The sequence below is a fragment of the Aythya fuligula genome, chromosome 4 (genome assembly GCF_009819795.1).
Source record: "Aythya fuligula isolate bAytFul2 chromosome 4, bAytFul2.pri, whole genome shotgun sequence".
NCBI lineage: Eukaryota > Metazoa > Chordata > Aves > Anseriformes > Anatidae > Aythya > Aythya fuligula.
Genome location: NC_045562.1, coordinates 36,410,804 through 36,435,704, shown reverse-complemented (window position 1 = coordinate 36,435,704; position 24,901 = coordinate 36,410,804). Strand labels below are relative to the sequence as shown.

The following is a 24,901-nucleotide window of genomic DNA, read 5'->3' as shown; positions in this document are numbered from 1 at the left end:
GTGGTCTGAAGGAATACTCCATGCAGACATTCATTTGGTAATGAGCAATTTGAAAAATTACCTTATCACCTTTCCTGATTGTTCTGACTTGCAGCTTGCTGATTGCTTTCTTTGCAGCATCTCCAAGCCGGCGCTGTAATAGAAAATTGGTTCTTAAGCAAAGAGTATCTCTTCATGCAGAATTCATCGCTTTTTTTCCACTAGATTTCTTAATAATTTGAAGCAACTGCACATGAAACAGGACAGTGCTGTATAAATGTAAACAGATGAGGTCAGTCACGCTGTTACTCAGAGTAAGCGCACAGTAGGTATTCTAGGCTTGTTGGTAACCCAGGGCTGATGAGGCAAAGCTATGCTAACGGAGTTCCAGAGGAGACTGCATGAGCCCATTGTGATGACTATGGCACCTATACTATTTAAGTCAGTATAAGTTCATGTAACAAGTCTGCTGCTTGGGAATCCTACTTTTTGCTTCTCCTTTTTTTAAATTATACTTGTAAAAAACGCATTAATAAACAAGGCCTGGGCTGGTAAGCAGAACAAACGCTACACTTAAGATTCAGGAGGTCTTTATACCAGGTCTGGCTCATGATCACCAGCAAAATTTAAGTGCTGCAACTGAGGTGATAACTTGTTAACCACGAAAAACATGAATCATCTCTGCTGTTTTGTTTTCCTGCAATACAGAGCTTGCTTACTTTACAGGAGTAATGCAAGGAAAAAAAGGAGGCTAAAACATCTGCAGTTTCTTACAGATAAAGCACTACGTAGTCCTGCAGTAACATCCTATCCATACATAACCATTCACTTCTTTTCCTCTCTATCTTCCCCTCCAGCAGCCTGTGAATTGCTTACCATGTGACATTTCCGATTGTTCTCACATATTTCCCAAACACTGTTACTGTGCTGACAGGGTCACTGCCACTCAGGACTAAAGCAGGTAACAACAGCCTGATGTAAAACACCCTGTCCTCCACCCTGTGGAGCTACCTCTGCAGCCCGTGCTGTGGAGCCTGTGCCTGTATCAGAGCAGACACAGACTCTCAGGACTTGACTGCTCACTTGTGCTAACGCAACAAGGAGAGCTGGAGACAGACTCACAAGCTGTAAAGGTCTCCCAGAGGTTATGTGCTTCCACCCCCTGCTCAAGGCTGGGTCAACTTCAAAGTCAGAGCTGTGTCCAGTCAAGTCCTGGCTATCTCCAGGAAGGGAGATTTCACAACGTCTGGAGATAATTTGTTCCAGTGCTTCACCGCTCTCACAGCTTTTTTAATTATCATCATATAAAGGGGATTTCCCTTGTTGCAGTCTGTGACTTTTACACTTTCTCTGTGCACCGCCGAGAAGAGCCCGACGCTGCCTCATGCCTCATGCTGCCAAGGGCTGCAGGCAGAGCCCCCCTGCCTCCTCTCCACCCAGCTTAGTAAGCCCAGTTCCCTCCACCTCTCCTCGTTTACTGCATGCTCCTGTCCCCAAACCATATTGGTGACCTCTCCCATTGGGCTCTCTCCCATTTCTTCTTATCTTACAGAGGATCACACAGCAACACCTACCCTGACGCCTTCCCATCAGTTTTATAACCATTTATGACACAGTGCACCCCGAGGTGCCACCGATGACAAACTCTTCTTTTCACCTCCCCTGCGCCCCGTCCATGTTTCCAGCCATGTGCTGTTAGTTAGGAGGGAGATTCGGGAGCTCCGGTGACTCAGAAGACGTTCAACTTTTTGGGCCGGGAACATTGCCTGTGCCAGAGTTCAGAGGGGCCTGTCAGCGGGAAGGGCTTCCAGCTGGAGGGGGGGAGAGCACGGAGCCAAAACTGGAAGGAAGCTGGATGCTGTTTGTAAATTGGGAGCTAATCATCACCCAGATATGATTAATAAATTACCACGTTGTTCTTTGGGTTCAATTAAAATCGCCGAATTTAATTTAGAGGCTAAGCTTATTAGATTGGAGACATGGAAGACTGACAAAACGTGTGCAATACTGACAGCAGTGAGCAATTTCAGGGCTGGCTAAAGAGGTGAAAATGATCTTGGCTATCATATGAGATTCACATACGAGCATTCCGGCACAGCTAATTATTACATGTAGGGGAGTTTTTTGTAGTTGCACAACATCTTTTCTGTGGTACATTTTTGCTCACAGTCTCCCTTCAATAAACAGATCAGACAAGAGCTGGAAACATTTCTTGCCAGCTATTTGTTTCTTTAATGTAAATCAAAGAAAGACTGATAACATGCAGTGAGACAAGAGCCATTGCGTCCTCCTTCAGGAATTGCTTGTGATTCCTTTTTATCATTATTATTACTTAAACTAATGAAATGTCTCAGCTCTTTTTTTTTTGCACATTCTTCAAGGGCATAGGACAAGATTAAAGACTCATGTACATCTTTGATCTGCTTGTTTTCATGTTTGTTTTCTCTTGTCTAGCTTAAATAGACAAGTTCATGACTTAAATGCAAATGAGAATTATTTAATTTTTGAAAAAACAGGAATATCTTGGAGTAAAGTCATACTTTCAAGGATTCTTCTATCTGAATGAAAGGCATGCTATCACTAACCAATCATTGTCCCTAGAAGATAAGAGGCATTACAATAGTTTAGGGGTTTAAAGTGAAGCTTAGAGATTTATAATCATAAATCCCATAATCTCATTACCAAGGCTGCAACATTCAATACTGGACTGGAAGGAGTTAAGCGTATAAGATGCAGTGGTCTTGTGGAGATGGCATTACTATTTAAAAAGAAAGGACAGTAGCATGGAAAGCATCACTTGTCTGTTCCTGAGGAAGGAAATGACAGCAGGTGTTGTGGAAGAGAAATTACAAGTGCTCCTCTCCTAATGGCCTTACCAAACTATTACCTTTGGAGGAAGGAGATCACCTTGTGCCTCGAGAAGAACGAGCTATACCATCAGGATGAGGTATCAGACACATTTCCTGTACCGCAGATCAAGTTAGCAGACTTCATCATGGGAAGCATCTTCCCAAGCCCGCTTCAAAGATTTCATCTCTCTCTTCAATGGCCCCAAACCCTCATGCAAAGCCATGCCCACCAGTCTTCTTTCTCAGAGAACTGCTTGACCCTCCATACAATGCCTGTCATATACTAAACCAGATCCTTCCCTAGAGGTTATTGTTACCTAAACCAGGATGCACAGGACCTTCCACAAGCCCTAGTGGGACAACTTCCTGCTTTGGCTTTTGCCATCCTGCAAAAAGCATGAAGCCCACCTAGTTTCAAAATGTTTTTAGAGGAAACTACTTAACAAGAAGCTAATGGGAAGAAACAACATGGAAGAAATCCGGCCAACAGGTCTGGACCTTAAACATCTCCCTCTTGCTGTCTTCCTATCTTGTGGTTCACGGACAACAGAAAGATTTTTTTATTTTTTATTTTTTTAAGTCTGTGTCCTGGCTGTTACAGGGCTGAGACAACAAGTCACAGTTTGCTGAATTACCCTGTCATGTAATTCCAAAGCACCTTCAATTAGCTCCGTAACCTGATGTTGCTTGATGCAAACAAGTCCCACAGTCTTTTGTGGACATACTCTCACATTTTCAGGAGGACTCCAGGAACATGTTGCTGAGGAAGCATGTTGGCTATGCTTTCCTTTCACAAATTCATCATCATAATATCAAAAGGGCATAACATCAGGGCAGCCACCTACTTGCTGGCCATCTTCTTAGGTGAGAAAAGAGGAGAAAAAGTTGTTTTTTTCAGCCGTGTGAATATTACTACCTACCTTTCACTTTCATATGTAACCACAGAGTTGTCTGTGCTAAAGACACTCCTAAAAATTGAACACATCAATCAAAAAAAATACAATCAAAATTGAAATGTAACCATATTTTCTACGACTGTAGGAAGCATGACTGTATCTGTAGCTGACACACTAGCTACAGGTGCACAAGCCCATATTGGAATGACAGTTTTGGAATCCACTGCAGAAATTCCCCACTAAGTTAACATCTACATGAACAGATCAGGGCACGTAGTAGGAAGCCTTGCAGACCTGGTTCTCAATCGCTTAAACCAAGCACCTAGCTGAAGTGAGCTGAGTCTCCCTTCTGGCGCATGAACCTGGATTTTGCACATGTGGTGAAAGAGTGATGGGTGAAGATGTACAAGGTGTATGTCCAGGTTTCACTTCACTGGGGAATCACAGGAGGAATCCAGGAGATTCTTCAGTCTTTCTAGCTGCCTGTCTCGTTAGCAGGACCCACCACTTTCTAGATGGACAATTAAGTTAGCTCCTTCTGGAATTACTGCCTGATCAGCAACTTAAGCTGTGTATAAGATGGGAAGTGGACCTAGAAAGGAGGGTGACCATATAGGAAAAGACAAGGAGGCAGATGTGGTTATGAGGCTTGACCAAAGGATGCACCATATTTTGCAGGAAAGCAAGACATCATTAAAGTGGGTCAGCTTGGAAGAGGCTTGGAAGATGACTTAGGGAGAGGCTTAGAATGAACAATGAAAGATGATCAGAAACCTTGCTCAGCAGTGCTGCAACACCCCTCCTACTTGCAGATAATGACTTTTTTCTGCAGATTGTATTTAGCAGTCAGCCACCCTGTCCCATTCCCTCAGCATAGCGCCAAGACTACGAATTCACAGGAGCCTGAACTGCTCTGGGTAGCAGCCTGGCTATAAAACAGCCTCGGGAAGGGCATGCATGATGGAGGTAAACAGAGGTAAGCAGAGGTTCTGCTTTGACACAGACAACACTGACCCTCACAAGACCTTGCTTTAAAACTGCAGGATTTAAAATCATTCAGATGTCAAAATGAATTTAACCTCCTTTTTATTTTTAAAACAGAAATCTAATAAATCAGTTTTTTGCAGTTAGAGAGATGGGCAGTAAGCGCAGTAAGACTTTACTGCGCCGTGGGGTAGCAACTGATAGCACTACTTTCACTAAATAGGCCAGCTGGGTCCCTCTTCATCTGAAGCTGTTTGTACAAACATTTCAACCTCACCCATCAGATAAACTTTATCCAGAGTTTATCAAATATAAATAGAAGGAAGCATCTTTACTAAAGTTGGCCAGCAATGAAGGTCCTTAAAACACCTGCAAGGCTTTCCAACAAGTAAGCTCAATACCTTTACTCAGACACATAAAAGTTAGCTTCAGAGCAAAATGACAAAAGAACCATGTTCTAAACTATATCCCCAAAAAGCAATAAAAAATGTTTCTCTTGTATTTATCTGAATATCCAAGGACTTTGTCCTCCCATCCTTGTGCTACAAGAAAATGTGTCAAAGAAAAAAAAGCAGAACTTTAGAGCAAGCAGAGAGAACCCTCATGGAAAGGGCAAGAGCAAGTTGAGCTCTTCTGACAGCTACTTACATTACTCTAGTCCATAGCCAGGACTAAAAAGCTCACTAGCACAAATGGTTGAGATTTATCCAAATGTATCATACACCATTTTTCTTAACAAAAGTAAGAGCTAATCAGAGGAGATGTCAGGCAAAATCATGTGAATAAACTACATAAAGAAATTCTCGTTTGCCCTGTATCATTAATACAGCTTTGGCAAAAAATGACTAATAAGTAATTGCCTAGGAGGCCTATTTTCTTATTCTTCTCCAGAACAGAATTGGTATTAATTACAAAGTTATTAAAATCTTTGCACAGGACAATTGGTTGTGCACAAATTAATCTCATTCAAACCTTGGAAAGAAAAGACTGAATAGGAAGTCTGCTTGAACACATAAACCAGTCCATTCCAAACTACCACATATTACCTGAAGGGAGCTTCTTATTTTGCTGGGTTTCATGTTTATGTATGTCTATTTACTCTGCTAATCTGCCTGCACAATTACTTGATTGAAAGCATGCTTACGGTACTCACGTACATAAATTAGGCACACATGTGCTTTTGCAGCCAAAGCATCTAAAAATTATCACAGCCGCTACAGTCACAGTGATTCTGCTGCCAGTGATGTTCAAATTCCAGCTGGGATAGTCTCATTCTTACTATCCAAAATTTCATGGTGTACATTTAAAAGTAAAATATATTCTTTCTGTGTGTAAATACAGAGCAGCTGCTCTCTATCTCAGAAGACGCCTGAATTTCAATGGGGGTAGCGAGGGATCCCTATATGTTCAGGATATTTTAGAGTGCAGCAGTACTTTCCTCTACAAGATGATTAACACTCTGTTTTACTTCTTTCTGCAGAGCAAGCAAGCCAGCCCTCCCCCTGCCCCAACAGGAATTTATTAAGGGTCCAGAAACATCTCTGAATTAAAACGCATTATTTTTCCTGCAGTAAAACAGTTATCTCCTCAGATTTCATACACTGATAATATTTTCTACTGTACCATTAGAATGAAATGTAGAAGCCTCAGCTTCACAGTTCTGCTGATGCCAAGATAGTTGGATCCAGTCCAGAAAAGATTAAATTTGTTATTAACATTGCTATTATTATTCACTGCTGAACAACCATAAAGATGCATGGTGCTTTATAAATCGAGAGGGCCTCAGGACCCAGCACCCATTCCCACAGAATGCTGCTGACTTCTCTCCAGCTCTCTAAGTTTCTGTCTCTTCTGTGGAGCGGAGGGACATGGACAAGATGCCAAAACCAAAAGCAAAGATTTACTAATATTAGTGGCTATCACTACAGCATTAATTAATTGTCCCATTCAGGGACAATTGTCAAATGAACAGGAACACTCCCTTTCAAGCTCAAGGCCCTTCTGAAGAAGCATGAAAATGAAAACACTTCCTGTTCTTTTTAATCTCTCTGCTTACTGTGAGCCCTTGTTTCCCACACAGACATTCACATACCACACTATATTTTTCACATAATTTTGATCTTACGGATTGCTAGTTAATTTATATACATTTCTATGTCACTTGGCTGTGTGTACCAGAGGAATCTTTTTGGTAATAAACATCATGACTCTTTCTGGCTGTTTCCTGTGTGTTTTGTGCAAGCAAAAAAAAAAAAAAAACAACCAACAACCCATAATACGTACACTTTATAGTCATTAATTTCTTTTTTCCTCAGCCCCGTCTGTATTGATAGAAGTCCTGGCTTTTCCCATACACAAGCATTTTTAAACCTCCCTTCTTTTCACTATTTCTTCTTCTTTTTTTCTTTTTCTTTTAAAGCTACACATTTATTTTCCCCAAATTTTACTTTAAAGTTATTTAAAGCTGAATCCCACAAGAGCCATTCCAGCCCTTCTTACCTGATTTCTGTCTCTGGCATTTGCGTAGCGGAATCGCTGGATGTAGTAGAAGACCAGCCATGCCAGCGAAATGATCATCAGCACAATGAAGGAGATGGAGACGAACACCACGGAGGTCCGGCTGACGTACTTCTGCAAGTTGCGTGTCCCGATGGTTATGTACATCATCACAGTGATGTTCCTCTCCAGGAGGCTCACTATCTCTTTTCCTTTGGGTTCAGGAATCATTATTGCTACAACATCATCTAGGCCTGTCGTATAGGAGAGAGAAAAGAAGCTTTAATTAGAACAGGTGAGTATAATAAAATAAAATGGTAAGACGATGAGGCAAGTGGAAAATAAAAAGCAAATCAGTATCAAAAAGTTCCATTTTCTCCTCCTGATTTTCATCCAAAGGTAAGTTGGATGAATCCGGTGAAGTTTTCAACTGGAACCAGTTACACAGTGTGTTTCTATAAACTCACCTCTGTGAGTTAATTAAAATATGTTTCACGGTTTGACAAACACAGGTTCCCAGTTCTGCTGAGGCTCACATAGAAGAATATTGCTGTAACCACTGCAGAAAGGGAGATGTGTTGTAGCCAGCATCCTTCCCTCCAACACCCCAAGCACTTATCATAGCCCATTTTGCATGGCCACGGCTCTGACAGAGTCAGAGAAGCCCCTCCAAACCCCTGCTCAGTCCAAGAACTCTTTCAATCACAGATCCCCACATGGTTTCATGCTGAATGCACCAAAGCATTGCTGTTTTCACCCAGGACAAGTGATGGGAGAAGGCTGCAGGGACAAGAGCTGAGCCCACGCTGAAAGTCAACAGCCTCATTTTAATTCACACACACAAAAAAATGTTACTGCAGCACAAATCAGCCCCTGGCATAGCTGAGGTGGCAAACAGCCATATACTTATCAGCCCCATACAGCTGAAGTGGCAAAGGAGTGCCCATCAATAGGATGGGGCAGGGACTTCCTACCATCCTGTTACCCCTTCTGAAGCCACAGGCTGAGAAACCAGGCCCTTCAGTGATCTATCAAGCCTTGACTCTGCGTCAATTTTGCTTTGTGTACAGTGCTGTTTTCATTTTATTTGCATTACATGCTATTGAAACTATTTTCCTTTCTTTTATGTGCCCTATGTAAACAACACATACAGTCTGAAATTCTCTGGGATGGGGCAGCTTATTAGATGTCTCTTCTAGCTTTTTATGTAAGCTCACTCCTTTATGGTTTAATATTAGGGATATTTTTCTTTCACTTCAAAAAAAAAAAAAAAAGCGTATACCATTTTTACAGCTAACCCATGTTTTGCAGTGGTCAAATCCTCAATTGTACCAAGCAGCTAAGGACAAAGAAAATAGACTTTAATGTAGAAACACGCCAGATATGATAGCATACACAACAATCATGAACTGGAATTTAGAAAAGAAGGTACAAACTGGGGGTCTTTCAAGTCAGAGAGATGATGCTAAGGTGAGTGTTTCATCAGCTGAAATCCCAGGAGATCAGTTGGCATGTCGTAAACCCCAGTGCTACCTGCATTTTGACTGTGGCAGGAGGACAAAAAGCTGCCTGCATTGCCACACTCACTGAGGTGGGACAGGATTGCCTGGCCACGAACAGAGACTGCATTTCTGACAACATCCTCCTCCAGGCTGAGACCCAACCCAGCCTCCCCCAGAGCAGCACTGTGCCCCAGGTCCTGTGGTCTGGCTCAGATGTTTCTCCACCAAATCCCCCGGGAGGTATAAACCAGCTTTTCAAAGGCATTTAGGTACCAAGAGCTTGCAGGAGGAGTCTAAGAATTTCAGACTTATTGAAGTGGACAGGCGGGTGGCATTCAGTGGAAAATGCTAACTGTGCTGGAATTTCTCTCCAGTTCTGCTGGGTGCCTGGATTGCCTGGAAGTACTGAAATAGCTGTGACAGACTGTTGCTACTCACACACAAAATATGCCGCAAAGCTGGGAACCAAACCCTCCTTTCTCAAGTCTTGGAGCAGAAGTGCAAATTGCACCACATTTACGATGGGAAGTCTCCTGAGAGGAATACTTCCCCGATTATGAATAGGCCAGTCAATGAGCTGGGTGGAATCACTGGTTTAGCTGCGTCAAAAGAATTTTAGATAGCCGTGATAGGAAATTTAACCCTCCTGGAGATACTTGGCTGTAAAGTTTTTATCATTTTCAGATATTTTTTTTTTTGGGGGGGGGGGTCTAAGTAAGGGTTCACCTTCAGCAGGGAAAGTAAACCTGCCTTTGCAACACTTCTGATTATTACCAAGGGCTAATGCAAACATTACCCTAACAGCCTAGGGAGAATCTGCCAAGTCTCAAAGTGGCTGAGAAGGGCACTGATGATGTGCCATGCCAGTCAATTTACTAGAGTCAATAAGATAAATTGTCTGGAGCAGTGCTTATGTTTTTCACAACTGTTCAAATGCCTTATTTTGTTCTCTTTCCCTTCTTAAAGAAAAATAACAATTTCAAATCACTCAATGAGAAAAGCAAAGCAACCACCTCACACACAACCACAAAGAACCCCCAGTGAAAAATCCCACAACCAGAAATACTGAAATGAATTCCATCTCTCCTCTCAAAAGCCACCACTCTAATCACTCACTTGTCCAGTATGGCCACCTAACAGTATTTGCAGTACGAGCTGGGACACCGTATGAAAGATGTTACCTGAAAGCCCATACAAATGGGAGAGACAGACAAAAATATTTCCACTAGAAAATACAGGTACTATCTTAACTGCTTACTTACCTTCAATCTAAAATGTCTTTATAAACATGCTTTTAGTATCTTTAATTATGTCTAATACAGCTGAATATAGCTCGGATAATTTTCTGGACAACCAAATATAATGGACAAAGGCCAGATATGACATGCTACAAATGAAGAATTACATTCAACTGATTCAACTGATTATGGAATTAATCTTTTTTGTAATAATAAAACAAGGATCCCACAGCGTCTCATCTTCTTTCTTTAATATTAAAGTAATGAAAAAGAGGGAGAAAAAAATTATGATCTCCTGGATAAATTTAACCTCATTCCTGTTCTTCATCACCTGCGCTTTCTGATAAAGCTATAGAGCAGCTTTCTGTCTTCAACTCATGATGGAAACATCACTGGGGTCGAACAGGAGTGCAACCACATGCCTACCTTCTCTCTCTCTCTCTCACCGTTAGGATGATCTATTGACACCTTTGGCCTAGGGCCTTTTACAAGATATTACAAAATGCAAGATACTAAGAAAAGACATGGCCAAGTGTATATGCTAAACAAGAAATGCAAAGTCAGAAGACAGCTATTGCAAGAGGCAAGCAGCTGCTGTTATTTATTCAAATACTTAATATATTCAAATTGCAGGCTATCTGGTTATTTTCTTGCAAAACATTACCATTTGTAATGAAGCATTCTTGGAAAAAAATAACCAAATCAGCAACAAATAATAATCTGGATGGTGTTTTTATTTTTAGCCCTTTAGTGAGTTTATGATAATTTCTCCAAGGCATTACAGAGAGTGCTATTCAATCAATCAAGCCATTAATCTAATTTTTTAATCTCAAATATGACCAATATTGCAAAGAAAAAAAAGTAATTTATTTCCCTTTCTTCCCTCACATAACAAAATGTCCGTAGTACCTTGTTTTCAGTATCTAATGACACATGGGATGCTCTGACATAGAAGAAAACTATACACATGAAAGAGAAGAAATAATATTAGAGATACATTTCTATGCCCATGTACACATTTATTCAATGGACTTCAAGTATCTGGTAATATGTGCTAAAGATTCTCTTGTGAGTTAAATGCTAACTGTGCCTTTCATTGCACACATCCACAATGGTAACTGCACTTTGTGGCACTCGTTACCTAACACATTTCTTTTCTTTTTCTGGCCAAGATTAATGCAGAGGTTGAAATTAATTTTTAAATAGTTGTCAGGATGAATCTAAGGCTCATAAACCAGAGGTATTCAGGCTGTAGTGAATGGATTTTCTTCTTCGCTGGCTTAAGAAACATTAAACATGTCAATGCTCTCTCCTTACATGCCAATAACAAAACAAATAAAATAGAACTTGCCTGCATTTGGGATGTTTTAACTCACCTCAACTTGCTGAAGCACATTCACCTAACCAAATGTTTCTGGCTGGAGAAGACGTGCAGCTATTCAGGTTCTGTGCTCAGCACCCCATGCACTCGGCAGGACCGCTGTTGGCACGATACCCGTGGGGGCCTGACGGGCCTGGGCACTGCTGGCTCCAGCAGGACGGTGCTGAAGTGCCATGTACAGGCCCAGCTTATTTCCCTGTCACTGGGACAAACTGGTAACCCTGTGACTAATCCATCAATGGCAGAACAGCCCTACCAAGCTGCGTCTGCTTTGTTCACTTAACAAGAGTTGCTCTGGCAATGACACTGAATCACCCAGGCACTACACCATCCTGCAAGGCTCATCCTGAACTCTTCCTCACCCCAGCCTGCAGGCCAAGGAGCAGCAGCTTGCCATGGGCCAATGACAGGAGGAACCACACAGCAAGGAGAGAGGGAGAGGGAGCCTGCAGCAAGCTCCAGCCATCCTCTGCCACCTGCACATGATGGTGCACAGCAGAGGAACAAGGCAGCGATGAAGTCTGTGTTTTCAATGGCAAGATGTGCAGCTAAGAAAAATACCTGGAAGAGCCTCTCCAAACCTTCCTTCTCCCCACAGCACTTGGCTGCGAAATACAGTTCAGCTGGGATGCTTTTTATGCCAAGTTGCAAACTTTTTCAAGTGTAACAATATATTCAGTGGTGACAGGGAAAAGAAAGACCTCAGTTCTGTAACAGTAGCTTCTGTAGCACTTACATTTCAAGAAATGGACAGATTTCATGAACAGAAGATGAATGTAAGATTTTCTACCTTGGCTACCACAGGCTTTGCTGAGAAACATATGACATTTCTTGATTCTCCTCTGAGAGCTTCAGGGTGATACTAAAACCAGTCCTCTACTCATCTAATTAGCAGTCAGGCCCAGCTGGGGGATGGCTGCTTCTTTAATGCTTTGTCAAGTTTTGATTGAAGCTCTGAGAAGTGGCATGTTTCTGACACATCCTGGAAGATACAATTCTTCATGCTTGGCAACAGCCAGAAGTCAGTCAGAAAAGTAATTAATTGAATTATTTGAATAGAATTCCAATTTGGGAGGGACATAACTCTTCTCCAAGATATCCTATCAATGTGTAAATATGGTTTTCTCTTACGTCGTACATCAAAATCCAAATATCTGAAGTATTTCCTTTTACAGATTTTATACCTGCAAACCTGAACAATGTGACAGCCTGGAAGTGCCCAGCTCTGGAGGACCCTCCCAGGGCTCAGCATGAGTCTGAGGGTTCTGGCAGCCCCATGCAGCTCGAGCCATTTCGGCTGTCATGCTTCCCACGAGCTCAGCAGTGCTTGCTCTCTGCACAAGGACTTCATGTGCTGCCAACCATGGGCTTGCTTTCCTACCATACCCCTGTTGCTGGTGGCATCTGTGTGAATGGATTTTACAATACATTCTGGATTATGTGTAACATTTTAAAGCAAACGTAAAGCAAAGCATGGACTTTATGTTTAAAGAACAGTATCGTTTGTTTCTCCAGAACAATAAACAGCTCAGCCTAGTATCAAAGAGAATGATAACCCATGGTAACAGTGCTGTAGTGACTGTCTGAGCATATAACCAAGACTGGTCTGTTGGATTAGTATAAGACACCACCTTTTGCTACTGACTTTGTTCTCTTTGAAAATAACATTGCTTTACAATCTCGTTTGGTTTCTTCACAGTTAAATTACACGGGAAATAGTATACATGTTAATGGGATGGCATTTCAATAGAATGTTAACACTAAATAAATTTTACTAATATTTTCATAGTTGCAACAAGAGTAACAAGTCTCAGAGACCATCCAGTGAGAGTTCAATCCTAGCTTTTCTGTTCTTTATGGTACAATTATAAATTGATCAGAATATCAGCTGATCCCTGTTTTCTTTTTCCTTTAACAATAAACATAGGCTGAAATTACATTTTGTAATTGGAAACCAAAGCAATATTTTTGGAAAAAAAAAAACACACTCATTTCTGTGCTTCAGCTGTTTCAGAAAAGCAGCAGCACAGATAATGTCCCAGAATTTTACGAAGGCTAACCGTGAAGCATTACCTATAAGAAATCAAACTGGGTAAAAGGATAATTCCCTGCAGGAACTCTCTTTTATGGGGCATTCAAGGCATTGGTCTCAAATTGAAGTATCAGAAAATGGGACTACAGAAAAAAATGGCAAAGAGAAGAGCAAGACCCAGTAAGTAGCAGTAATACTCAGGCGTATATCATAAGTGGAATGACTACAAACTGTGATCTACAACCTCTTGCATAAAGCTGTCTCAGTGCCAGAGGACTAGAAAGGACACCAATTTCTAATGAGGTTTCATAACAGAAATGGACCACTACGGACCAAGTACTGCAAAGTTATTCAGTGAGGTTTCTCACCAAAGGCTCTTAAAGAAGAGAGGCAGCTCTGAATAAAATGGGAAGGCCCTCACATGCAAAAACAAGGGGTTAAGAGACAGTGTCTTGGTGTTGCAAAATAGAGAGCTACCAAATGGCAGAGACACCCAGGAACCACATAATGCTGCAGGCTGGGGAGCCAGGACTAAACATTCACCCCGCTTATACACTTCTCCAGACAGCTACTGTTGTTTTCTTTTATTAGAAACAGGACCATGGGCCAGACGGTCCTGTGTCTGGGTGTGTTTCAGGTACGGAGGCAGTGGGGTGGGCTGGGGGCTGGGTACTACCTGTGAGCATTTAGTATTCAGCTGCTGTTGGGGCCCAGGAACACCGGAGCAAAGCAGAAAGCAGCAGCAGCAAGACAGGATGCAAGGCTGACCTGGGGCTGCATCACGCCTTATGCTGCACGCAACCCCGTTTTGGTGGACATGCATGAAAACACGAGTTTTCACCCTATGCTCTATTTTCCTAATTACTCTAGAGCCCTTGCTTTGCAGCGATGTGGGTGCTTTCATCTCCTCCCACCCCCATTCTACATTGGTTTCCTATCTCTCCGTTTAAAAGCAGATGGCTATTCCTTCAACTTATCCTCTGCCTTGTTTCTTGCTTCCTCTTGGCACTGCTGGGGCCTTCCTTGGTCCCTCACCCATCTCCCAAAACATTTAACTGTAAATCAGGGCTCCTTAAAAGGCTAAGGAAAAGGGAGCGCCTGCTGGAAAGAGAAGTGACACTTTTTCCTTCCAGCCTTTCCTTTTCCCTGTTACCAGAAGAAGAAAGTTTGACACAAACTCTTCTTTTTTTCCTTAGACAATCTGGTCACGAATCACTTTTCACTGCAGAAGTACAAGTATCTAATAGGATAGTTAAGTGACCTGTAAAGAAAAAAGACCCGCTGATGTTAATGACTGGCTACAGTATTTAAATAACTGATAGGAAAGTTTTCGCTTTCATCCTGAGGTGAACAACAATAACCTCCAGCCGAGCTGCTCTCGCTTCATTTCTTTTGATGCTAAAACCAGGAGAGGCAAGATGCTTCTGGCTGTGATCTTTCCAGCAAAAAGCAGTCGCAGCCACTGTTTATTACTGTTTAGGGACAAAGAAATTTCTGTTCATGTTTTTGTAATCAATGCTGATCTTGCCAAGGCTGTAAGAGCTCAGAATATATTGACTTCCTCTAATTTTATGCAGAAACTGCAGCAAAGGAAAAAGAAGTAAAGAGCTATAAAACTTACAAAATCAAACAGCATGACAGTTGCATTTTTCCTGGGCTCGGTTCCCTTAGCGTCAGCTCATCAGTCTGCTGATATATCCAACGCTAATGAATCAACGTGTTGTTCTTTATTCACACTTAATTACAGAAAAAGGGGTGGTTCTCCGAGAGGTTTCCCCAGACCCCAGCCCAAATCAAGGCACATGCTTTCAAGACTTTGCTATCGTGGCCAGGAAAGTGTTTCATTATAGCTGCTAATCATTTGCACTGAAGATGTCTCCAGAAATCCCCGCTGTTTTCCAGACATTGTATGGTTTTAATGACACGTGTCACTTGCTATAAGTTCTCTGTTCTGGGACTTGCCTTGCAATGCTTTGTGTTTTTTTCATGTGCAAGGTGGCCAGACAGAATCCTTCAGGCAAGGTCTTACAGCTAGGATAGGCTCCAACTCATAGCAAAACACGCTGCAGGGATAATTTATTAGCAAAACACAACCTTTTCAGGGTTGTTGCAAAACACGCCCACTACCAAAGAGAATCTGCTTTGCTATCTCCGGTGGACTTACGCCAAAAGCAAATATGTCTTGAATAGCATCTGAAGTAGTCAGGATGGAGCACAGTGCAAACACAAGCCAGTCACTGTGCCTGGCGCTCTCAGAGCAGGTATAAATATACAGATGGGGAAGCTAGAGCAAACACGTCGAGTGACTAGACAAAGGCTCCCTGAAGATAAGTGCAGAGCATCCAGATCCCAGCCACATCCCAGACACTCTGCCAGGAAGGAAAGACGAGTAAGCAGAACAGCTGGGGCTGCTCCCATCCTCCTGGGCACTGCCCTGCCTGCCCCTGGTGCCCCCTCCTCCAACAGCAGGGCACTTCGGCAGGAGCTGGTGGATGCTGCCGTCGTCCTGCCCCTTCATGGGGACACACATGCTGAGTTTGTTGCCTTACCCTGCATTTGTGACCGCTCAAGGCCACATCACACTGCACAGGGATGTACCAGAGGCCAGGAGGGGTGTGAGTTGGTGAAACATGGCTAGAAGCACAGCTTCCCACTGCAAACACTCGGCCAGCCACCTCCAGCACAGCTAGCTGCAGCACGGACCTGGAATTCCTCTTTCTTTGACCCCATACCTTGACAGTATGTGAGCACATTTGGTAAAAATGAAACCTATGGGCATGCAAAGATCCGTGGAGTACTGAGATAAAACGGGGGAAACAAATAAACGGTGCTGGAAGTAACTGGAGCTGCTGATAGCATAATTAACTAATCTATGTGGAATTATGTCCTGCTAATAGAGTTACGTTCTGCTTGTGCTTTGCGAACTTCATGAGCAAAGACTATTGAAAACACATGTAAAATTGGGAAATAACCACGAGACTATACACAGACAAAAGTAGCCATTACTATGCAGATTAATAACAGCTTTTCTTCTAAATTTAGAGACAGAATCAGTGATTTTTTGGATGCAGTGACCAATCCTGCTCATTTACTCCTAACATCAGAGATGTTAAAAAAATTACTAGTGCCATATGCACAATAAACAAAATTTGACCCTGGAGAATAAAATATCATTAGAAACTTTCTAAACCTTTAAAAAGGAGAAAAAAGAAAGAGGGAAGAAGGGGGAGGGAAGCGGGAAGAGGGAGAGAGACATGTCTGCAAAAAATCCCATTTCAGCTGAAATGCCTGAGTTCTAAAATGATGTTTCAAGCTATTTTAATATGTCTGAAAATACCTCTTCAGTCCATGAGGCCTCTTCTACAACTCTGGCTGAAAACTATTCATTATAGGAAATAGATGTGGGGGACCAGATGAGTGTTTTTTAATCGCTGTCTCTCATCACTGGTCCCCATGACCAGGACTACATCAGCTCCCAGTTGAAGTCCAGCACATTTTCTGCCTGCACTGTCAAACCTGACCATCAGAGCAGCTTTACAGGACACCCCTCCTTCTGCAGAGAAGACAAAATTGCACAAAAGCAGCCCTCAGGATCCCTTGCCTACTAATCCGACACAGAAACCCCCCAAACCAAGACACTGAAACAACTGTGATCGAAGCCACATGCTCAGTTGGCTCCAAGTGGGCTGGAGCTGTTTGCCATTTTAAAAGCACAGGTGACTGAAAGAGCAAAGAGCTAGGAAACAACACTGTAAATTTGGTGCGGTTCTGAGCATCACTGCTGGGCAAGTTCCAGTTCAAATGACCCCTAATCAGCTGGGCAAGGAACAGGTTCGTAGCAGCAATCCTGGAACTTTGTGAAATTGCCGCAGGGGATTTTCTCTCTCCTTACTCAGATAAAAGTTCCCCAGAGGTGTAAAAGCACTAACTGCTTTCATCACTCTGTGCAGGGTGATGGGATTAAAAATAACTGATAAGAACAGTGAATGAAAATGGAGCAAAAGAATAAAATGTTGGAAATGACTGGTAAAAGTGGAACAAAAGGACAAATAAACCAAATCTGAGCCAGACTATCGCTGACACATTGCCAAAGCCTCCAAAAGCAGTTGAACATCTCTCAGTATCATTGGATTTTTGTGGGAGTTTTGCAGACTTCTGTGATAGGAGCCCTTAGTCATCTCTTTGAATGAGCCCCGTCTCACTCATTCGCTCCTCATATGGAAGCCGTTCCATACCTTCGGACATACTTTTCCATATAGGGGATGGATAGGTTTGATTTATAGTGGCAGGTTTGCCAACACTTTTTCTAGTTGCTGCCATCTTAAAGACAAACTTTCCCAGGAAGAAAAAGTCTTCAGTCATTATGCTCAGTGTAAGTCACGGAGCCTTCATCTTTGTCACCTCACGTTAGTGTCACTGGGCTGACCGATGCCACGAGTCTTTGTGCCTCCTGCAAAGGCGGGTGTCTAGCTTTCATGGAGAATTAGCCCACATTTCTTTTTAATCCGTGTCAACAAAATCATTCTGAAAACTACAAAACAACATTGAAGCTTCCTTATTTCTCAGTTCAAGTACTCCTTGCCCACCCTTGGCCAAACATGTGCTCCTAGGGACCCAGCAAGTTTGACGTGGGACCTGCGCAGCGACCTTCCTGCAGGCCAGCCATGGGAGGCAGACCGACAGGGCACCAGGTCCCAGGGCAGGCCCCCCTGTACGCTGTTCCCTGTCAAATCTCAGCTCACTGGGCTGCTGTGGCCTCAGACACTTCCCAAAACACCAGCTGTATTGCACTGCTGATGTGGCAGCCAGTGCACTCTCCCATCAGACCTCCTGAAGGCTGGACAGAAGTTGAAAAACCCCTCAGAAAGTTCAATGTCACCATGGAGGAAGATCTCCTCTCAGACTTGGTGTTGATGCCATGGGTGGCAAGGAGCCACACCAAGAAAGGGCCTGACAAGGAGCCAGCTGCGTACCTCTTCTGCGGAGCAGGGGAAGGAAAGGAGGGGAAACGTGCAATGCTGTCAGCTGCCTCCCTCGAAATGTCCCCTGACGCAGTCGCAGCGTTTTCCACTGGCCCCAGCCCGGTCAAGGCCATAAACCAATTAGGGGGGGATTTGTAACCCCTGGCTATTTATGAGCTATTTTAAAAAGTCTGCAAATTTCTGGATGAAGTAAACAAAAATCAAACACACACCTCAAAATAGAGATGGACATGTCTTATTTTGTTTTACGTCAGATAGAATCAAGAGCAATAAAGTCTGCCTTGTTTTTGCTGGAGAGATGTTGTTTGCTTGAGAGCCTTGCAGAAGAAACCTGCCACCCTGCTGAATCTTTGGACCTTTCTTTTTGGGTGTTATGGTTAAAGGCGTCTAAAAACAAGGGACCTGTTTCCATATACTGAAATCAGAAAGGTAGAACTAGTAAAAATAAAACAAAAATCATGGCTAAGACATATTATTCAGACTGAATGAAATTCACATCCCTCCTCAAGAAATCAATTTTTATTTCATTAGTCTCCCTAATACCATTAGTTTTGCAATTCTCCAGCTGTCCATACAATCCCTTAGGTAAACAACACTTAAAATGTCTAATGTAAAAGGAAAAAAAAAAAAAAACACACAACAAGCAGAAGATAAATGTTAGGTCTTTCCTACATTATGAACAGGCATAAGCTTAAATAAAATTGGATTTCGAATTGATATAGTTTAATTCTCTAGGGCAAACCAGTTTAGAATCATTTGTAAGAATATCAACTTCTGAGAACGTAAGAGTACAACAAACTTCCAGTGCTGCTTCATACATCGGGGATAAGGTCTCACAGGCAACAAACTCCATTTTTAACGATGGTATCGGGGTTTTCTGAAGACACAACTCATTTGGTTTGGTTTACATGATAAAAAAAGAACATGAATAGAGATGTAATTGAGAACAACTGACACAAAATTGAGAACAAGACATCTAAAAACATCGATGGGGGAAGGGGATGTTTGCTTAAATGGACTCCTGGATTATTTTTACTGGTTGTTGTTTGGTTATTCCTACCCCGACTAAGCTATCTGGAAGTTGCTAATACTTCTCTGACTGATTCAACTGCCAGCTCTGTAGCCTAGCATAGGGCTGATTTAGCCATGTCTGTGTCTGTTCAATCTAAATAAGTCACCAACCCAAGCCCTGCCTCACATAGCCGAAGAACATGAAGCAGAAGCTAAAATTCTCCGCTTACCACCTTGTCTGCTGAGCTCTGTCTATGCCAGTCTTTAGCAGTACACTGATGAGTTGAACTAAACTGTCTGGTGCCACAGATTCTGCTTTTCTGCATTTGACCCTGTCTAGAAACGATCTTCTAATTCTACCAAAAGGCTGGATGTCATTCCCTGTAGCTGTAACACTGCGGTCCTCTCCAGTGGCTGTAATATATCAGGTAAACTTTATCAGCTGAGAGTAGGGCAAGGTGTCCAAGTCACAGGGAAAGTCAATAGCAGAGCTGGGAACACAGCTCTGGCTTCCCAGCTCACCCACGTGCAGGTCTGTGAATTGCTTTCTTCCACATAAGCACATGGCAGAGCAGCTCGACCTACCAAGGACTTACACTGCAAAATAAGGAACATTTTCTGATACCTCAGCTCCTGAATTTACCTTGTGTGATTCCCAGAACATAACTATCAATGTTCCTGAACAAAATGCAGCCACAAGCCACGCAGAGCTTGTTTCTTATAGGAAATAGTGTAACAAAGCAGACTGACTGCAGGAGAAATGTGCCACAGCTCACCTGATGATCTGGGCGATACACACTGCCAGCATTTGCCTACAACCAAGGTGCTGTTTCTAGGAACCAGGAAGCCAGGCTAGACAAACAATTGAGAGGGGAGAAAAATAGAAATAGAAAAAGAAACAACAACAACAACAACAAGAGGCTGAAATGCGGAAAGCAGTTATTCTGACTGGACAGCCAACCAAAGAAATAAAAGCACCACATCAGGATGGAGTTCAAGGACAACCTTGTGGCAAAGAAGTATGATCCTGGGATTTATAAACAGGAAATAGTAAGCAGAAGCAAAGAGCCACTGAGAGTAAAATAAGAATAATGTGACTGTTCACAGCTGCAGGGAGGCCTGAAGCATGTGCGAGCTCCATTTATTGAAAACAGGACCAGGAGGTGACTTGATTATATGTATCCATTAACGTATCTGTGCACGTGCCCTCAGTGACAGAAAATAATGGGTAGCAATAGGGCCTTTGTCTACCCAGAAAAAAGGCAGAGAGTCAACAGCTGGAGTCTTAAGGCGTGCTTTTCAAATCATAAATAAATCACAAAATGTTCAACTGTGAGAGTGATTAAACAGGGAGAAATGATTTATTTATTTACTGAGCATGTCCTCTGAGCTGAATGATGTGTTCAGCTAGTACATGAGAAACTGACTGCCACTTGATGATCTGTACTAAACAGATCAGATTATAAAAATCTAAAAACTCCTCTGCAATTTTCTAAACATGTACCCCAGCTTCTCAGAAGGTTGGCAACCTTGAGGTGGCAAGCTTATGAGGTCTAGTTTCAAACACACTCAGCTACTGCAAGAAGAAAATTTGACAAAATATGAACATTTCTGGGTTTCTTTCCACATGGACCAAAGTCCAAGGAAGCACTGAGGAAGTACTTGGATTCAGGGCAGTCACCGACACCTGCCATTGGAACTGTAAGCCCCAATGGCTTTTGGGCTTAAAGTAACCTGAGTGCTGAGATGAGCCTATTTGACAGGAAGTTCCCCAAAAATTGCCATTCTCATGCAGCAGTCTCACTACAGAATTCATAATAGTCATAGAGCTGGTCCTCCTTGGCTCCGGAGGCAAGACCAGAGGCACGACAAGCAGCGTGCTACCAAACACGTACACCCTCTTGTAAGGTGATGTTCCAACTCCAGCACACAGCAGAAATCCTGATTCAGAAGAAACAAAACAAACTGAAAAGAGAAAAAAAACAACTCTACAACTGAAATACAGGAGAAGTGTTTTTTCAGGCTTGAACTAGACAAATGAACCATGTGAACCGGGGAATAGTTGGCAGTGGTAACGAAACCTCAAGCTCTGCAAGATACACCCGCCCTTAGCTAAAACTACACATCAGGCCTGAAAATGTTTGGAATAAGCAGGCCTCCTCACAGGAGAAAAAAGAAAAACAACCCTCAACAGCATGTGAAAGTCTAAATGTCCCAGAGAAAAATATTTATCCTTCTATAGAGGCAAAATGTTTCTCTATCCTGATCTCACATGGAGAAAGTTGTGGGAATGCTTTCTAATGCAATACAGAGAAACAATTATGCTCCGGGACCTTACACTTGTTAAATTTATGTGGAGCTTGGATACATAGCTTCTTTTAAAAATCTTTATAATGCACGCCTTGCTATGACAGTAATATAAGCATCTCAAAAGCACACTTATAATACATGAAAAGCAAACATCTTAGAAACCTGTTTTCCCCCATTACAACCAGGGAAGACAGCTATGCATTACCATTCAGAAGTCACGCACCTTTTCCCTGCAATGAAATGAAAGCTAAATCCCCCGTTGGCTTATAATGATGCAGGACCAGACCTTTAGTATGTAAGGCCAATTATGTCAGGTACTGAAAAGAAGGAAAAACATAAACTGCTACTGAAAAACAAACAAACAAACAAAAGATGGGCATTATTATTTATGCACTGCCCTTTAGACAACAGGTTTTAACAGACTGGCTTACAGGCCTTATTTTCCTAGCACAGGATATGAGCAATTCCTATTGATTATGTATGGAAGTTACAGACATCCTGGAGAAAGGGAACAGGGCCCCAAATGTCCTGGCAGGTGCAAGAGCAAAACATTTTCTTAACACGCTACAGAACGTCTCAGCGTTTTACAGCTTGTCATTGTTAGTGAAGCAGAGCTGCAGGCTTCACGAAATGCCATTTTAAACAGTGGCTGAACGCATCACTACCAGATACTACCTGGCTAAAACAACTCCACAATCTCATTTCAGAGATGTTATTCCCAAAGAGTTACTTAGAAGAAGTTATAATTATTGAAGAATAAACCCCCCACAGACAAAGAAATCCCTCTTCATCTGCTCAGGGTATTATCCTTTTTCAGCTGTCAAACACGGGCATGATGAGAAGAAAAGGGTTATAGCTCTGATGTGCCTTTCAGATACAATGTCTCTATTTCTCTTTAAAGACACCATTATTTTTATGTCACCATTATCAAATCCTGTGTTTCGTAACTGAATGATACAGAGAAATTAATCTTCTTTATGCTTATACGCAATGCTTCTTAGCCTTTCAAGTATCCTGACTGGAAATGCAGGCTTAAGAAAACACATGGTTCACATCGAGGGAGCTCTCTGACCATGCCAGGTTATGCAGCATCTACACACAACTACATTTTTCTGGTGGTATGTGCCACATTAGGCAATGAAAATCTCATGTTTCTTAAAACCGCTATTTATAACATGAGGGTAGTGAAGAGTAATCTCCCTCGTATCAGCCAACAATTTTATTTCGGGCATTTTTCTTTGCGAACAGCTTTAGTACATTTCTTCCGGAATCGCCTTTATACATCTATATTCTCGAGATATTTACTGCAATAAGGCTGCAAACAAAATAGAGAAATAAAGCATCGTGTCCTGCCCCATGGGGAGTACTCCAGATTGACCAGGCAGTTGTTGTATCACCCCTATCTGCTCTCCAGGGAGCATCCTGGTTTCATGAGGAGAGTCACCATCACACAAAGGGAAGGCCTGCACCTCGTGTCGTACTTGAAAAGCTGTAAGATTTCCAAAGAACATAGACATTTTGTCTGTACTTGATCTGGAAACGTAAAACAAAGTTTTGCAGTAATCCTCTGGGCCTAGGAAAAACCTCAGCATTATTCTTACAGTGAATGCAGCAGAAGGCTCAAAAATATGGGTCTGGGGCTTTTATGACACACAGGAGCACAGCGTGAATGCAAAGCAGGCAGAACTGGGTAACACGTATGCAAGGAATGACAGAAGGAAAGGGCAGCAGAAACAAAGAGCACGCAGCCTCTTTGCATCAAAGCTGCGCCTGCATCAGGTGCCAAAGCTCATGGAAGGGAAAAATGATTTCCCAAGAGACTCTGTTCCCAAAGGATGGTAATTCTGAGAATACAATGACGTACATTGCTTTTTTTTTTAAATGCAAACTCGCTGCATTATGTACACATTTAACAATAATAATGCTGCTGTCTTTGTGCTTGGGTGTTTAAATCTCTGTGTCATGAGACAGCAGCACTGTTATCCCATGGTTTTCCTCCTAAATTTTCTGATTCTGCTTATGTTCAGCATGGCTTTAAAGTAGCACTTCAGTTCCTTATTTCTTGTAAATGTTTTAGAAGTCTTAGTGTTTAGGGCAGTACCTCTCACATTGCCACTTGCTTTGAGTTAAGTTTGAATAAATCCCCTCTCACTTCTCGTTTTGTTTCTGCTCACCCTGTCTTGAAGTAATTCAAGGGCAGCAATTCAGCAAATTTAATGTTATTTATGACACAAAATGAAGGAAGTTCAGAAATAAAACAGGGAAATACCAAAATTTGAAAAGAATGTAGTCAGTAAGTAACACACTATGTTACTAAGCCACAATTTATGTAAAATTACCCCCAGAAGGTGAGCCTGGTAGCCTCACACATCGGTACGTTAAATGTCAACGTGCATAGTTCTTCTACTCCAAAAATATACTTGAAACATTGAAATTTGTACAGCCACTTCCAGAAGTCAGAATAGAAAGAACAAAAGGACCCCCAAACAAATGAAGGTCTTCTCCAATCCAGTCTTTTAGTGGTTATTTTTTTTTAACACTCTTTTAACACACACAGCACTGAAATAACCAACAAAGTGCATGCACAAAGACTTCAGATTTGTTAGTAAATTCTTCTAGACTTCCTTTCCTCCTCGCTGATGGGCTGCTGTTTAGCTATATGAAGCACTGTCAGGTTACTAACAACCTAAGACGGAGCATCATGCATAAGGAGAAATGGTTTCAGACAGTTGTACATCACATGTGCAAGCAAAACAAAGTACACCTAGCTCAGTAAGTGCCATGCCTTTTTAAAATCCTGGTGCATTTTGAAAAGTATTTAAACCACTACAGAAAGGGCACTGGTGTGGTGAGGAAGAGCACTCATGTTAACAAAAACACAAACCAACCTTGTGCCCTGTAAGGACAACAGTTATAGTCGCTTCTGCCTTAAAATGTAGAGAGATGGCCTAAATGACTTTCTGAGGTCTACTTTCAATGCTATTTTTACAAGATTCTCTCAGTTACTACTTTGTAGCACTTACAGGCATCATGGTAATTCCTAAAAATATTCAGCTGGTATGTACTTGCAAAAAAAAAAAAAAAGTAGAAAACCATAGAAACAATGCATTCTGCATTTTACAGATCAGTTGCTTGCGATTTTCATCTCAAAATCTGAACGTGGCAATTTAAATCTTAGAAGAAAGACAAGAAAAACACAGAGAAGTTAAACCTAATACTCTAAACATAGGTTGGATGAGTC

The 24,901-nt window shown here is 42.1% G+C and overlaps 1 protein-coding gene across 2 annotated transcripts in view; it reads right to left on the bottom strand.

Moving 5' to 3' along the window:
- The window catches only part of RNF150 (ring finger protein 150), a 121,966-nt gene that overhangs the window by 47,466 nt on the left and 49,599 nt on the right, over nt 1–24,901 (bottom strand). For both annotated transcript variants that reach the window (XM_032186254.1, XM_032186255.1), the window contains exons 2-3: nt 7,208–7,458; nt 62–133 (exon numbers count right to left, since the gene is read on the bottom strand). In XM_032186254.1, the coding sequence (XP_032042145.1) occupies nt 62–133; nt 7,208–7,458 (323 nt within the window). The remainder of the gene's footprint in view (nt 1–61; nt 134–7,207; nt 7,459–24,901) is intronic.